General features: G+C 44.7%; 1 protein-coding gene across 11 annotated transcripts in view; it reads right to left on the bottom strand.

Moving 5' to 3' along the window:
- LOC119175608 (uncharacterized) overlaps positions 1 to 17,564 on the bottom strand; it is a 497,980-nt gene that overhangs the window by 381,523 nt on the left and 98,893 nt on the right. For all 11 annotated transcript variants that reach the window (XM_075881653.1, XM_075881644.1, XM_075881647.1 and 8 more), the window contains 2 exons: positions 6,116 to 6,278; positions 1,464 to 1,600 (listed from right to left, as the gene is read on the bottom strand). In XM_075881653.1, the coding sequence (XP_075737768.1) occupies positions 1,464 to 1,600; positions 6,116 to 6,278 (300 nt within the window). The remainder of the gene's footprint in view (positions 1 to 1,463; positions 1,601 to 6,115; positions 6,279 to 17,564) is intronic.

Here is a 17,564-nt window from a genome sequence, read left to right as displayed (position 1 = left end):
AAAATCTATGTCGAGACTAAACGGAAATGCTTTAAAATTGCATCTATAGAGCACAAGGTGGCTGAAGGTCGAAAGTGTGCAGTTTTCGAGCATCTCAGCACTGATAATGCGGCGCTGCTCGCCATTATCATTCACATGAGGCGAAGAGCTGAGCCTCACTTTTCAAATAAAAACTGTTTCCCACGCTGCTGCAGCACAAAAAATAATAAAAAGAAGCCCACTTTTGCAGTGTTTTTTTAGCACCGCAACTGGCTTTTAAATCACGTGATACGGACCAGGGACTGCCAGTGGCCGCTGCGTGCCTGTATGTGCTGTGAAGCCTACTTGCAGGGTCCATGTCTTGTGGAGCAGTGCAGCTGAACAGAGTTTTTATTGTGCATTTACCTCTATTATGGATGAAGAAAGCCATAGCCTGCACGATAGCTGCACTGTCAACATGAAAGTTGTTGTGGTGATGCGCACTGTAGAAATAGTATTCGAATTAAGCTATTCCCAATTATCTAACCAAATCCTTATTTACTTCGCACATACCTATTATTTTGTCAATACTTGTGTCAAGTCTGAGTAAATCTCTTAGAAACATGAATTCCCCTGGTTCTTGAAACATTTTCAAAAAATGTAACGTAAAACTGTGAAAGAGAAATGGGAGAGGAAAATGGGCACTAGGGATTCAGAACATTTAAATGCGAAGCGTGACACACACCTCTTCGTCGTCGTCGTCAAAGAGCTTCCCACTGCTAGAGAATAAACCACTTCTGCCTGAAAATGGTGACTTTTCTTGTGTGCTTTGCCTTGTCTCTATCACATTTTTCTAAATAATATCCCCCATTTTTCTTAATATTATCCTACATATAGTATTCGAATTAAGCTATTCCTAATTATCTAACCAAATCCTTATTTACTTCGCACATACCTATCATTTTGTCAATACTTGTGTCAAGTCTGAGTAAATCTCTTAGAAACATGAATTCCCCTGGTTCTTGAAACACTTTCAAAAAATGTAACATAAAACTGTGAAAGAGAAATGGGAGAGAAAAATGGGCACTAGGGATTCAGAACATTTAAATGCGAAGCGTGACACACACCTCTTCGTCGTCGTCAAAGAGCTTCCCACTGCTAGAGAATAAACCACTTCTGCCTGAAAATGGTGACTTTTCTTGTGTGCTTTGCCTTGTCTCTATCACATTTTTCTTAATAATATCCCCCATTTTTCTTAATAATATCCTACATATAGTATTCGAATTAAGCTATTCCCAATTATCTAACCAAATCTTTATTTACTTCGCACATACCTATTATTTTGTCAATACTTGTGTCAAGTCTGAGTAAATCTCTTAGAAACATGAATTCCCCTGGTTCTTGAAACATTTTCAAAAATGTAACGTAAAACTGTGAAAGAGAAATGGGAGAGAAAAATGGGCACTAGGGATTCAGAACATTTAAATGCGAAGCGTGACACACACCTCTTCATCGTCGTCGTCAAAGAGCTTCCCACTGCTAGAGAATAAACCAGTTCTGCCTGAAAATGGTGACTTTTCTTGTGTGCTTTGCCTTGTCTCAATCACACCTAGAACCTTGGCACTGTCTTCCACAAGCACAACTGCAAGAAAAACATACGCAGCGGTTAGAAAAATCAACTGCAATAACAAAACAGATTGTCTGGGTGAAGCACCACCACTTTATACCTGTTTTATACTTCAAAAGGGCCAGCTCAACTCTTTCGTTACTATTTGGAAAGGGTTATTTTTCACCACTACTTCATATTTATTTAATATCTTAACAGGGCCTGTCTGTAGCTCAACTCCTTTGTTACAGTGATAAAAGGATTATTTTTTATATGTTTTAGAAAGAAAGTTTTCTCAATTTGAAAAGTATTTCTGCATGTATTGTGGCACACCAACTTATGCATAATGAAATGTTCTTTCTAAAAATATAAGTTGCAGAGCAACAAAATATTCTGGAATGTATAAAAATTTGAAAAGCGTTCAATTCTTGATTGCCAGCAGATGAACAGCAATAAAAAAACCTACTATATACCGAAAAACATTCAAGACAAAGAAAATTGAGAATACATATTTTGAAGATAAATGACTCAGGAAAAATACAAAAATTATTAATGTTTTACACAATACTTCTATTAACGCTTCTATTAACACAGACCACAGAATTCTGAACCACAAAGCTGCTTCATTGCTCGTGCCATGTGGTGAAGTGCATCTCCTGATATTCGTGAGACGCAGGTGCACTCTCGCACTTTTCACATAAACTCTTTCTTTTTGTAGAAGAGCCGGCTGGTGTTCCAATATACATTGATGGCTGTGATGTGAACAATGCCAATATAATTCAGATGTCCAGTGTGTTGTATACTCAACAGTTGCAGTCGGGGATAAAAGGCGTCCTAGCACTATAGGTAGCAAAGAAAGAACTCAGGGGTTTAATACTGAACATAGAACTATATGCTGTGGATGCTCCTAGCTAAGTGACGCTTGGCCGAGATTTTCAAGCTTCTTATATGCCAAAAGGTGGCCTATTGAGTGGCCACAATTGCTCGATGATGTGTTGAGATAACGCTAAGGTCAACCAGACATGGCACCTTTCCTCCCTTTCTTCGTGGAGAAGACAAAGTAGTTCTCGCACTGAGCCACTTCAGTACTTAGCAGAAGCTGGCATTTTCGTCGCCAATATCGGCGACCTTATTCAGTTTGGCAGAGTGGCACTGCTTGTGCTGGTGCAGTCACTGCTTGTTGTTGAGGAGTCTTTTGAATGCTCGAATTTTCCTAAGCAGCTGATTCATCCACACAGCTAAAGAACTCAAAACCAATCTTTGCCTCCCGAGGAAGCAGCTGGTTGTGGTGCCTCTGCTAGCTAATAAATCCTGGTGATGTGGTGACATGCGCGCTTCTGACACAGGTCCGGTTTGTCTTGCGATGACACCTAGGACCCAACGTCTCGCCTCGATAATTTCGAATTAAAGTAGGGTTATAAACGGCAAATCTGCAGGCATGACTGTCGTCAGGCCATCTGCTCAAGTTGTTCACGTTGAACCCTTCCCTCTACCCCAGGCTTGACCCCATCCAGGCTATCCAGAGGTTTCTTCCCAACAATAGTGCTGCCAGCGTTTCCTTTGTCGTTGCAAGAGAGACGTTTGTTTCCCAAAAGGAAACTTTGTAACATGGTCTCGAGACTCTCGCCTGGTAGTCCTTTTTGTAGGGCTGACTTCAATGACTGCACAAAATGTTCTGCTGGTTCGTTTGTGTTGGGGTTATACAAAGTGCAGGTGACATGCCTTGTTCCGAGATGCCGAAGAAAAGCTTCAAATTCAGCATTGACAAATAGCAGCCCCCCCCCCCCCCTTATATGTTACAACCATCTCAAGCATGCCGAAACGAGCAAACCATTCTCTCAAGCACTGAATAGTTTTCTCTGCACAAGTTTCATTCATAATGAAGACTTCAGACTATATTGAATGGGCATCAACTGCTACTAAAAACGTTTTATTGGGCATGGAACCAGCGAAATCTAAGTGAAGTCTTTGCCAAGCGGCATGTCGGTCACGACCAGGAGGGCAGCGGTTGCCGCGCCGAGTACCAAACGGTGCTTCAAACAAGCTTGACAACTTTTCACATCAGCATCGATCATTAGCCACTACACATAACAACGCACTAGTTCTTTGCTTCTTACAATTCCTGGGTGTCCCTCATGTAGCTCTTCCAATAAGAGGGCTTGTCGCTGAGGAATGCCATACAATAAGCAGCATCGGTGGATCATTAGTTCGGTCTTTCTGTCAAAAAAGGGTTTCCATTACCCATCTGGCACAGATGGCGGCCAACCATTGCAGGTCCACTTCAAGATTTTGCTGAGTGTCGTATCCTTGCGTGTAGCACATGCAATGTTAGCGCCTGTAACTGCTAGTGATTCAAGATGCAGAGTGCAGTATTTTCTGCCGACTGCTCTTGCTGTGCTTCGACTGGTCATCTAAAAAGAAAGTCTGCCTATCACTAGACTTCTTGAATATCAGTGCCCAACGTTAAGGGCGAGCTGCTACATAAGTGTAATTCAGGTCTTTTGTCAGAGAATCGTTTGCAGCGACTTTTGGTCTGCTACAAGCATAAAGTATCAGCCATAGATGTACTAGTGAAATTTCTTCACTCCAAGTACCAGTGCAAGACCTTCTTCCACAAGTTGAATGTAGTTTTTCCCAGCCTCTGACGATGATGCTGATGATGATGGTGGCAGATTTCAGTGGTGCAAGGGTGTGAAAATCAAGAGCCCCTTCTCCTTTGGTGCCTAGTTTACGAAGCTTACGCATGTGCCTCTAGCGCTGGGAGCATGGCCACCGTGCTTTCGCTCTAAGGCTATTTCGTCTGGCACAAGCCATGTGTTGGCTTTCTCGCATGGAGGCACACGTCCAAACTTGCGCAGACATCGTGCCTCCCCCTTATGTTATGCTCGCTTACGTCACCGTGCCTCGCCAATACTGATTGGCCGCCCATGAGCCCCCCCTTCACACGCTTGCGTTCGCCCGGTGCTCGCCCGCCACCGGGCAGATGCACACAGACCTGCACGAGAGATTGATACGCTGCTTTAGCAGACTGCTTTATGTACTACGAACTCAGCTCCCGCCCTTTGTGTAATAGATCTAGTGCCTGCAGGCAAGTGTTGTGGGAATCGAGAGCGCCCTTCTACCTGGTGCCTCATTCCCCAGCTGCCGCACGCGCACCAACAGCGTAGCCCGGGCGCTCATAAGCGCCGGCATCCGCCAAGATGACTGCCAGGGCGCCTCTTGGTCTGGGCCAGTCAACCGTCGGCTCCTTTCCACGCTGGCATGTCCGGGCACTCTACGCTGGCGCACGTCAAATAAGGAAAATGGGGCTGCGTTGTGACGTAGGCCCGCGCCAGCGGGCCTACGTCGCAACGCAGCGTCATTTCCCTTAGGGCGCACGTGACATCCTCCTCTCCTACGAGCTATGTTGCGCCCGACGATTCGCTCGTCGCGGCAGATTCTCTCAGGCCTCTACGAGAGGTTGATGCGCTGCTTAGCAGGCGGTTTCTCGTTCGTGTGTTCGACTTCGGCCCTTGTGCGGGAGTCGTCGCACCCTAGGCAAGCGTACTTGCTTGCTCTTGCGGAGTTCCCTATACGGCCTGCAAGCCCGTGAGTGTCGCACCGTGCTGCATTTCGGGTTAATAAACCCGTTGTTGTTGTTATCCTGCCTTGTGCGTGGCTTCTGCGCCGTGCCGGAGAAAACGACGAACCCGGCCGCAACGTCTTGGCACGCAGCGGCAGTGGAGGACGTCGCATCCCTACACGGTTGTGCATAGTAGGTAAGCCTAGTGAAAACCTATCTCCACATAACTGGCGCCCAACGTGGTTTCGGCATGGCTTCAGAGCAGACCCCTTCGAGGCGCTCATTCCTGTTCGATGTTGTGGCGACGGACTTGATCTCGTTCGAGGCGGACGGCGGCAACAGCACGTGGTACGGCCCTCTCGGCGACCCTCTGCTTTCGTTCACCGGGAGAGATTTCTTTTTCGGGGCCCCCTACGGTGATGCGAGTCGCTTGAACGAGGACCACAGTCCTAGCCAAGCCAGTAACGGGCTGTATCAGCTGTTCGAGGCTCACGCGCTTACGGGCCCGTCCCCGGCGCAGTCTCCGCTCGCTGGCCTTTCCCCGTCAGCAGCACGGTTGACAGCTCGAATCGCCGCACCCAGTCCTTCCTACCGGGGGCACTCAGGTGTTGGCGGGAACGCGCTTACTGACCCGTCGTGGTCGCGAGCGCGACGGGTTGACGATGTCGTTCGCGAGCCTGCTCGCTTAACCGAACACGTCACCACGTTCACCGACGCTCGCTGGCCTGAGACTCGCGTGGGCGACACTTTCGACGGACGTGGCCTACCGTGCTCTGCTGTCGACCAGTTTGCCAGTCGCGCGAGTCCTCAAGCACCAGTCGGAGCGCAAACCCTACCCTCCTCCATGCCGTTTATTGGCCTCTTACTTCATTCTATCACAAAAAAAAGGCTTGACACTCTGCTGCTGGGGCCATTGGCGAGGTCTGTACTTGCCTACAATACTGTAGCAGACAACTTAATAACTAATAAAAGTAGCAATTACAGCTTACCACTTGTTCTCTTCTTGGAGCTGACATCACTGCCATGATCCGAGTGCAGCTCCTCAGGGTCACCGGCAAAGTTCTCTTCGTTACTATCTGATGAGGCACCCCCAAATTCTTGCTGCATATAAGCAGCCATTGTGTTATCTATCACTGGATCCTTCACTCCATCCTGTGTGGAAAAAAAGGTGCATTAAAATTAACAGGGGATCAAATTTGAGGCTCAATCGTTGTCTCATTGCTCCAAAGAAGTACTCCAAGATTCATGTATTCTTGCTAATATCACCGAATTTATGTGAATGGCTTTGAGTTTTGCTTTCTGCATTGGACACATACCTGGCAACAGGGGACCAAAGCAAGAAGCACAAGAGCAATATTTTCTCGAACGAATGCAGACAACCCCAGAAAAGAGACTGCATAGTTTTTCAAGGACAGTGGACTCATGAGTGTGCAAGACAGTGGTTTCCTAGCTTTTCGAAGCAGACTGTATCATGAGGAGGCTACACAAGCTGCTCTAAAGAATTCTGGCTAGAGCCAAAAGGGATATGACAAAGATAGGTAAAAGTTATAAGCTTCACAATTTGGCAGCAAAAGAGATAGCTGCGGCAAATACGCACTAACCGAGCATTACATTCAGATCAATTGTATGCGAAAATAAATCATGGCAACTAAATGTCAGCTGCTTCCCGACAAAAATTTCAACATTCTGAGGATAAGCGATCCTTTCTTGGTCATGAGGTCACAAGAATCGAGTATCTGCGGAACTACCATAGCACTTGATTTGCTTTCTCAGCAGACATTTAAAAAATTGGCATATTCAGTGCTATATAATGCCCGTTATCAGTCTGTGATGAACTGTATTGGTGTGCACAGGATTGTTGATTTTCAAGATTCAGTAAGCATGCATGTAGATAAGTCTTGTATTGCTAGAAGCTTATTTCACCTCCACTTTTGTGTAATATCAAGGTCAAATTTATTTACAGTGTATGGGGATATTTATCGGGTCATGTGTTGCTCCTTTGCTGCGATTCGTAAACAGCGGTTGTGTCGAGGCGACATTTCGACAAGCGGACTTCTTTTCCTGAAGGCTAGAACAAAACAGTTCTGTTCTAGCCTAGAAAAAGACAAGTCTGCTTGCCAAAACATAGGCTCGACGCAACCCCTGTTTACAGACTTTTCATTGCAAGCTTCTGTGTTCTCCTTCCTACCGTGTTTTGGAACTCCTTTGTTGTGTAACATTTGTCCTTCTCAAATTGACAAAACAGTGCAGCAAACTTTTAGCAGCAAGAAGATTTCAAGTTTTTAGGTACGTCGAGGATTTCTGCTAACAAAACGAAAAGATTTACAGAACCACCGCATAATGGATCATGTTTGAGAAGCCTTTTGGCAGAGCAGGCAAGGCTTCATGCATGAGCTGCCTGACGATGGAATCCTGCAGTTTTTATACAGAAAAAAAATTCAGCAGATCCCACGTACATTGGGAATAGAAGTTATGCGAAGCATGCGGATGGAAGATGACTGTGTTGTCATATTTTTATTGAGCGAAATGTTACAAAGTGTCAATAAAGATGTACAAATGCAAGCAAAAATATACATTAAACAGCCGCATATGTTCTATATAACCAGTTGTTTACAGTTGCGTAACGATGCCAACAGCAACATGGATATTAGCAACACTAGAAGCAGTAAGCTGACATTAAGCACCGATGGTCACGAAAACGATACCACTGAATGTTGCTACATAAATCGACTTCAGCGGATGGCACCTAACTACAAGTGACACTACCCACTGTGACGGCTGTATCATAGGACAGGGTTCATAACACCCGAGTGAAGCGAAACTCAAGGGTTATCAAGGACTTTTAAGGAGCTAAAAAATACTTTTCAAGGACGTAATACAACACTTTAAACCCCAGAAGATTACAACATTACCTTTTACAGCATAAAAATTTGTACTTTATTTTACAGAAGCAAAACCAAGTACGTTTGAAAAATCATTTTCTAGCTAACAAAGATTAAACATTATTTATCAGCTCCATCTTTTCTGTTTACCACAGGCTTCAAAAACAATTTTTATGGTTTGCTTGACAAATTAACACATATTGCACCACCAATTTAAGACATATTGCACACAGACGCACACAGAAACAAAAAGCCTTTTTTGGCAATAGACTAGAGATAAAATTCCATGAAGCTTTCCTTTCAACTTCTCATCCACTTATGCAAGTTCCACAGTTTTTTATTTCACTTTCGCTGTTTTTCTCAGACTATTGTACTTCACGATAAAAGAGATGTCACTTGTAGCTTTAGCATAGCTGTCTGCGCAAGCTGTCAAGTCAGCGATTGTTTCTTCAAGCTTATACCTCTTCACTTTGATAGTGTAAATTTCCTCCTATATGTGGCTTCACTGATACTTTTGCCTGCTTGTTTGCCTGCATCACAGATGATTTGCAGCGGCACATGTAAGATCTCCTTCAGGTTTTGAACAAATACCTGTCGGTTGACACTAAAACCTTTTTCAACAGAGGCCTGTTCATGGCTCAAGACTAGAAGAAGTCAAACAACCTTGCACAGGTGCATATACAAAGCACTGCTATCAGTCTTCAGCAGCTCAAGATAAAATTAATCCAGACTAGTACTAGAGTGTGTCAAACCGACGCAGGTTGGGCTTTCTCTCCTGCAGAAGTTCAACAAATTCACCAAGCACAGCATCGTTCTCATGCTAATCTAACCGACCAACTGCTATGAGTGCATCTAAGATTTTTCTAAAATTTTTAAGACAGTCATCAGGCTTTGAGGCCATTTGACGGGAGTCGAGCGAAGACAGACTCCTAACCAGCCGATTTGCCAGTGGGCTCTTCTCGAGGATTTTTTTTTGTTGTTGTTGTTGTAGCTATAAGGAACCGTTTGCATTATATTCGAAAGGCAAATACTTCTTTGGTGCCCACCTTTGCAGCCTTGATTCTTTGTACAGCAGCATCCCCAATGTCCCCCTTTTCAGCAGACACGTGGTTATTTGGGTCTGCGAGGTCTATTTTGAGTATGCTGATCAATCCTGCAGAAGCTGTCAGTACTGTGCATTTCACGAAACTCGTGAAGAGTTGCCTCACGATACTTTTAAGATCCTTCTTCAGAAAGAATATCAGCGGTTTGCCCAGCTGGTAGTCAGAGAGGAATGGCTTTAGAAACATCACCATGGCAAGTGCAAAATTAAGTTTGGCCAAAAGCAGCGAGTCCTGGCAAAAAGCAGACATCTGTGTGTACGATTCACACCTTTGAATGTTCACATCTTTCCTTTTTGTGCATTCCACATACTTATTCATATCATTCCACAGTGCAATGGCACGTTCTGTCACAGCAACATTCTCAACCCAGCGATGCGGAGAAAAGTTCAAGGGAATGTCTCTTGGCTTTCGACAGTGGTTAAATCTTCTCTTCGTGCTGGCGCATCATGAAACATGGCACCGAGACTTGACAGAAGATTTTCTAGGCCCCACTTGCTGGCAGCAACACTCACCCTGTAAGCATTATTAACAGTGTGAAGTCCGCAGGTGCAATTTCAAACATTAAACATAATTTTTCAGCAGGTAATCCTGCATTCCCCTGAAATATTTCAGGTTTACATTGGGGCCATCCGTCGACAACAGGACAGCTTTTTCCAGCGACAAATTCTCCTAAACGTCTTCGGTGGCCGAATGTACCATGAAAATTGACGTGAAGTACCACGTCGTTACACACTTTGGGGTTGTGCTCCAGATCCGCAAGTGGATGTCTATCTGTTTCTTCTGTAAGTAGTCATACTCGTCAAAAAGAATAGTGTACCCATCCGACTGCCCCGCTTCACGTTTTAAGCTGGAGAGAAAAAAATGGCCTTAGACCATGACACACAACATACACGGACTTCCTCTCCCCACATGAGAATGCCTAAGCAATGGTGCTATCCGGGAACATTTTCCTGAATAAGTCTCCTGTGTGGGACGATGACTCGTACTAATAATAGGACGTCACCATCTTCAGGGTCCACAGGTATCTCCGCGTCGGTCACACACTTGTGCGCTTGGCAGATGCTGCTCACATCGCACGACGATAGAACTGGCTCTACGTGTTGCTCAATAACGGTTGGCACCACTGACGGACGCACTCAAGTTACCATCGACTGCAGTCGCTTTTGTGTTCTCACACTCTTCATGTGACTTTTAAGAGCAGACTCCCTCTTTGATGACATGTTGCAGCTCTTTCCACAAAGCTTACACTTTGCCCGATGCGAGTTTGACGTATCTGGTGCAATCCACTCCCTATAAGCAGCAATGCATAACCAAGATGGCTGGAATTCGCACTTGCCCGGCATAGTTCCACCATAATGGTGCATTCAGACGACGGACCGAATCCGGATGTGGCAGGACGGACGGGGCGTCACATGACCTCACATCAGCAATTCCCCTCGTCCGCAACTCGTCTGCGCGGCTCGCGCACGGACGACCTAAACCTGTTTCTCACATCGGGATTCTGGCGGGAGAAAGCCGATACTTCAGCGGATTAGCTCGGGGTTTCTGGCAACCAGTACACTTTCCGTCTGCTCGCGGCATGTCCTCCGTGGCTCGCGGACAGCTGCATGACTGGTCGGCATCATCTACGCTTGAGCATGGTTTACTTAGTTTCCGGAGGCTTTGTACTCAGGTGATTAAATACGCAGAAATCACTTTTGGTGGTTCGGGTAATGTCGCCGTTGTCGTTTGACACGCGAGATGCTTAGCCGTCATGGTGGTGAAATATTCTAACTTCTGCAACCGGCGACGTGCCGCTTCTGAAAAAGGATGGGAGACGTGTTCAGACATTCTACAAGTGGGGAACAATGTAGGTGAAGGACCATTCTGCCAGCAACTCTCTTTTCTACTGAAAGAATAACACTCCTCGTTGATTTGTCACACCGCGACAGACATCGCAGCCAAGCGTCGCTTCTTGCGAGCATTTATGTTGGATCCATGCTGAATACTCTCAAACCGATCTTCTGCCAGCGGCCGCAGGTGAGCGCCGAATCTGCTGTCAAGAGTAATCCGGCTGTTTTCTCCTAAGACACCGTCCGTCGTGTGAGTGCACCTGCAGGCGGATCATCTGTGGATTAGCCGTCCGCGTCCACGAAAAATCCGGATTCGGTCCGTCGTCTAAATGCACCATAAGCGACGGAACTGCGAAAATGTGCGCAGACTTGCATAGTCTCCACCAAAAAGCACGGCTTAGTTCTGTTGTTGCTGCTGTAACCACACAACCGCTACCACAACACTCCAATATGGCTAAAGAAACTGATTGGATTGGATACTTCCTTGGCTTAAAAGCACATATAGTTGCCAGGCACACAAGAAAATCCACTAAATTACGGCTGAACAAATTTCCATAGACGAAACAAAGACTTTTAAGGACATAAAACAAATTTAAGTGTTTTCAAGGCCTAGAAAATGCCATTTCGAAATTCAAGGGTTTTCAAGGGTTTCGAGGAATGCTACGAAGCCTGTAGGAGTACATATATAACGTTTATAAATTGGATAGCCAGCCCTGCAACCACAACCGACGTTTCATGAACATTAGGGTCTATTTGAAAAGTAGTTCCGAGACCTGGCATGGTTCTGTGGTAGAGTACTTGATTGCCACACAAGGTCGAACTTCTGCTGGTACCCTGACATTTATTCTTTGCATTCGTTGGGTCATCGCAGCCGACGCCAGATTTTTCTTAACGCTCACTCATTAAAATTACCCATGTTTGTTCTCGCAGTTTCTGAGTACTGTCAATCACCTGCAGAACATACCCACCCGCGCACGAGCATGCAGCACATGTCTGGAAGAAATGGTTTGACGGCGTATGGAACAGAATTGTCACATTATTCATGTCATAAGCAGAGAGGCACATTCATCAAAGCATCTTAACCTCCCATACTAATTTTCATTCGCCCCAATTTAAACCAGCTGCCTACATCTGGGTCCAAACAACTATCAATGTCGGTCGGTCAGCTGGTAGGTAAATGAATAGGTGGGTGGGTCGGTGGGTAGAAAGATAATGGATAAAATGAGACAGATCATCACGAGAGCACCGAGACTAAGGATGCTAGATATTGAGATGATGATGGTCATCTCTCTGCCGTCTGGGTGCTCTCTAGCTAACTAGCTGGAGAGCACCCGGACGATAGATATAACACATTACTGTTAATTTATACGGCTGTATTTCTCGTGGAATGAACAGTTGTAAGGGAGCACCTGTCCTGTCTGTATTTGTTCTTCTATCAGTGCGGTCATTATTTCAATGAGACGTTGACTTCTGAGCAAACTAGCCCATCGACGAGTACCTCTATATTAAAAACATAGCGAGCCAACCAAGAATCTGAAATTTCTTTGAAATAATCGAAAGTTTCAATAACCAGTTGGAGTCAACTATAATCATTTCCTTAATTTTATGTGCTGCAACCATGATGAGTGTGAAGCATGCAGACTCGAGATTATACTTCTTACCACCAGGGTCATGTTCTTTTCTAGGGCTATTGCAGTTTACCACTAATGTGCTTCTAGTTTAAGTCCAATATCGCTGTGGTTTGGGGGATCATGCAGATGCCACCATATAGTTTGTCCATCACTTTGAAATGGCCCCTACTCAGCCTCCTGGGGACATTTTATTTATTTATTTTTTAAAAGTACCTTACAGGCCCCTAGAGGCATTGTGTAAGGGGGGTAATACAAGAAACATTTTTAATGTGTACATGGTACAAAAAGATAAAAAATGTACGAGAACAGCATAAAAATGTTATTGCAACACGAGAGGGAATGCATTATGTAATGTGATTGCATAATATTCTGCACAAAAAAAGAGCCAAGGAAAAAAATACACTTTCAATCATGATAGCTCACTTACACAATTACGGAAGGAGTTCGACATCGGGTGGCCAATACAAAAAAATATATCTAATGTGAAATTGCACATGAACGGCAATAAAGGCTTTGAAAAACAATAGTTTTGGAATAAAGCATTATTTTAACAAATGTGTATTTAGTAGATGATTAAAGTTTTCTTGGTTATTCTCGGAAGCAATGGTGTCAGGAAGGTTATTCCAAAGATGAATGGCCTTTGGAAGAGCAGAATAGTTAAATGAATTAGTCTTTCTGCAAATGTGCATGAAATTGAACTGATTATATAAACAATGTGACCTATATGGGGGAGTTTGAAGATGTAAAAATGATGACGGTGGGTTATAGATATATTTATGAAACAATGTTATCAGGGCGATATCCCAATGATTATGCAAAGAATGAACAGATAAGTCAAGTTTCTTCAGCATAGTGCTTTTATAACAGTCGTAACAATGTGAAATGGAATGTGCCGCGCTATTTTGTACAGATTCGACTTTTTCAATTTGATATTTTTCTGGGGAGACCAAATGAATGCCACATATGTAGCCCAATGATCTGGAAACACTGGTGAAGATATATTCAATATGAGCTGACCATAAAAGGGTAGACGTTGATAATCTCACTAACTCACTCAAACTGCATGGTCGTTTCAGCTGTCATCACCGTATTGTCCAGGATTTGCTTAGAAGGTCACTGACTCTAGCATTTATTATACTCCACCCTGGTTTTCAAGAAATACATGTGCAGTGTATTATCGAAGGAGAAGTTTTTAGCACCAGGTACATCATTTGCTGTGATTAGAAGGAATGCATGTACAGCCAGCTTTGTGAACCCAATCCAAGTATTCTGCCTGCAGACTTCCCGACCATGAAAATATAGGCACGTGCTGTAGTTCAAATCCAGGAGGAACGAAACGATAAAGAAAAGTCCAAAAGGGGAAGAGGGGGGTTTCTTTCTTCGATGGGGTATTCTCACGCCAACTTTAGGTGTGTAACCGCACTTACAGAATCGTAGTTAGTACTTTTTTTTTCTTACCTGCCTGAATACTGCACACAAACAAAGCGCTTGCTGCTGATGAAGGAAGTACATGCACACAATCGTTCACTCATAGAGGCACCGGGCACAGAAAAAAAAAGTAGCACAGGTGTACAGCAACCTGATAGCCCTGTTTCTTGTCCTATGTCTTTTTGCTTTGATGCAAGGCTAAGAAAGAAGCAGTGGCACTCTGAAGAGTGCCACCATCCACTTGCATGATCTGTGAACGACTGTATGCCTACAGTCAGTATGTTGGTGTTCGAATCCTATTATCACTTTGCATGGCAGAAACTATCCTGCTTTTATGCACTTGTAAACAAAGGACCCTTGGTTGTATTCGCCTCCTGAAGCGTGGTAGCACAGCATGTGGCGAAATTTCAGACATGCTTGGAACCTAATTGCATCACCGTATATATATATTAAATTCAAATCAAAATATTGTTTCTATCCTGCATTACTAATTTCACAGATGAAGAACAGAAAAAAAAATCTGCCAATAAGCTGCTTCACTATATATCGGCGACCCCACATAATGGTTGGCGTGTGTGCACAGCAATAAAAACCAGTTATTAAACAAATTGTAGTATCATGCAGCAGATGCGCGACACAGAAAACACGGGGCACGGCGCTGAGGCGCCGTGCCCCATGTTTTTTGGTTGACAAGAAGTACGGAGCCGCCGGTAGCCAAGCAGCAACTCCTTTATTATGTACAATGCCGCGTATATATACACAGAGTAGCACCCCCTGAGGGCGAAAATGCTTTACGTGAAACCGAATCTGGCCACCATGAATTCGAAACCGAAACACCACATCATGGTGGGATCCCACTGCGACATAATGGTAAACGGACCTCTACACTTGTGTTTTTTCCCTAGAACAAGTGCTTCGACTCTTAGGCCAACCTGAATGACTAGAGGTTTGGCTCCTCGCTTCTGAACGACACAATTCTTCATGTACTTCTGCCTATGAAAAACTCGCATCCTTATGGTATTGTCCGAAAATGACTGCAAAGTAGAAGGCAACAGCAGATCAGTTATGTCAACTGCTGTGCGAGGTTGACGCTTATGAAGCAACATCGCGGGAGACGATCCCATAGTTGCCCGAGCCGAAAAATGGTAAATACCCAAGTATTCCGTAATTGCCTTCTTTAGAAGACTTTCTAGTTGGGCTAGTTCAATGTACTTTTTCAAAACCCTGTTGAACCGTTCAACCTGCCCATTGGCTGGAGGATAGTAGTTGGAAGAACAGAGGTGTTGAATACCTCGTTCGAAAAGAAAAGTTTCTAACTGACGAGACTTAAACTGGGGACCCTTGTCTGTTACTAAGCATGCTGGAAACCCTTCATGGCAGAAGACTAAAGTCAAAAAGGTGATGACTGCATCAGACGTAACGTCTCAAACGAAAGAAACCTCAGGCCGTTTGGAGTATTAGTCAATGAAAGTGACTGCAAAATGACAATCTGAGGGACCATTTGAAAGAGGACCAATAATGTTCATGCCTAACTTCTCCCACGATTTCTCAGGGAAGAGAAACTAGTTGTAGGGGTGCAAAGACAGGTTTCGCCGATTCGTCGGCAGCCTGACAAATGCAACAGTTCCGAACCGCACTTTCAACTTGTTTGTCAAGGTACAGCCACCAATACCTGTCACAAAGCAGCTGCTTTGTACGAATTATGCCTGGATGATTCTCATGGGCTAACTGAATCAATTGCCCCCTGCAAGTTTCTGGAACTGTAACATGTTCCCATGGTAATTGAGCCCACCAGCATAAGACAGTTCGTCTTTCACTGCAAAGTAAGGTACAAGTACTGAAGTCAAATGCTTCTTTGGAGGCCAACCCTCAGCAATGTATTGAATAAGCTGCTGGAAGGTACCATCATTAGCAGTGGCTGCCTGTAACTCGTCCTTATTTAAGCATGCAACAACTAAAGAAATTATCTCTTCTTTCGGCGCCTGTGCTGGCGGAAGCTGGGCTGGCAGCCGAGATAATGCATCCGCTACGACATTATCGGCCCCCTTGCAATATTGTACAGAAAAGTTATAATATAACAGCCAGGCGCACCATCGAGAAATTCGCAAGGGGCGTCGCCCCACTGCATCAGCTGACAGCAAAGTAGTTAAAGCCTGGTGGTCACTCCACAATATAAAATGCCCCCCCCAAAGATACACGTGCCATTTTTCCACCACAAACAAACAAGCAAGAGCTTCGCGCTCCCCTGCCGAGTACCGGCGTTCTGCCGGAGATAATGTTCTAGATGCAAAAGCAACAGTTAGCAGCTGATCTCCTCTGTGTTGTTGAAGCACTGCTCCGATGCCAACATACAATGCATGGGTGGTAACCACCACCAAAAGATTGTTATCAAAAATATTTATGACCCGGGGGTCAGCAAGTAGTTCTTTAACGTGGATGAAACTGACATTGGCCTCAGCGGACCAGTTAAAACTCTGACCTTGCCGGAGTATGCGACGCAGAGGCTAAACAACATCAGCATAATGCGGTAGAAACTCTCCATAATATCCAACTAATATCAAGAAGGATTGGAGTGCTTTAATATCAGTGGGAACAGGGGCATCAAGAATGGCAGCGACCTTAGACTCAACTGGCAATAACCCACGAGCACTTATGTTATGACCTAAGAATGCAATTTCAGTACCAGCAAATACACACTTGTCATTAAGCTTCATGCCACAAGAATCTATTTTAGACAAGACACCTTTCAAGTGTACATCATGCTCTTCCCAATTACGGCCCCAGACTAAAATGTCGTCTAAGTAACAGACAACACCAGGGCACCCCTTCAGTACATCGCTCATCATTTTTTAGAAAATAGCTGGTGCAGATGCCAGCTCGAAGCACATTCTGCGAAATCTGTAAAGCCCTTGATGCGTTACAAAAGTAGTAAGGTCACAACTCTCCTCCGCTAACTCAACCTGGTGGTGTGCGGATGCAAGATCGAGTTTAGAAAAAATTTTAGCACCTTTTAACTGTTGTAAAAGTTCCTCAATATGAGGTAGAGGCAACCCGTCCACCACAATGGTCTTGTTCTGCTTACAGAGATCGACGGACAGTCGGATGAAATAGTCCTATAGTCCTTCTTGCAGACGACAACCAATGAAGACACCCAGTCCGAAGCATCCAGCCTCTCAATGATGCCAGTCGGCTCTAGTCGTTGCAGCTTGTCGGCAACTTGTTGCCTCAGCAAGAAAAGAAGATGATGCAGTTTGGCCGCCACTGGCTGCACACCAGGTTGACCCTTGACACGGTGAACGTAATTCCGGACGATGCCAATGTCCGACGAAAACAGGTGGCGATACTCCGGTGATGCATTTGCCAGAACCGCCGAGGAGTCGACAAGAGAACAAGTGAGGGTCTCACCTCTGATGATTATTTTCAGAGCTGAGTGGCATCTAATCCCAGGAGCGAGGTGCCTTTGTCCAAGACGTAGAAGGGCATCGTGGCGCCGTTGCCGTAGTACGAGACTGTTGCCTTGAAATAGCCACGATAATTTATGACTTGCTCTGAGCAATTCTGT

Source organism: Rhipicephalus microplus, chromosome X, assembly GCF_043290135.1.
Source record: "Rhipicephalus microplus isolate Deutch F79 chromosome X, USDA_Rmic, whole genome shotgun sequence".
In the NCBI taxonomy this organism is placed as follows: domain Eukaryota; kingdom Metazoa; phylum Arthropoda; class Arachnida; order Ixodida; family Ixodidae; genus Rhipicephalus; species Rhipicephalus microplus.
This window is presented reverse-complemented; position numbering and strand designations above follow the sequence as displayed.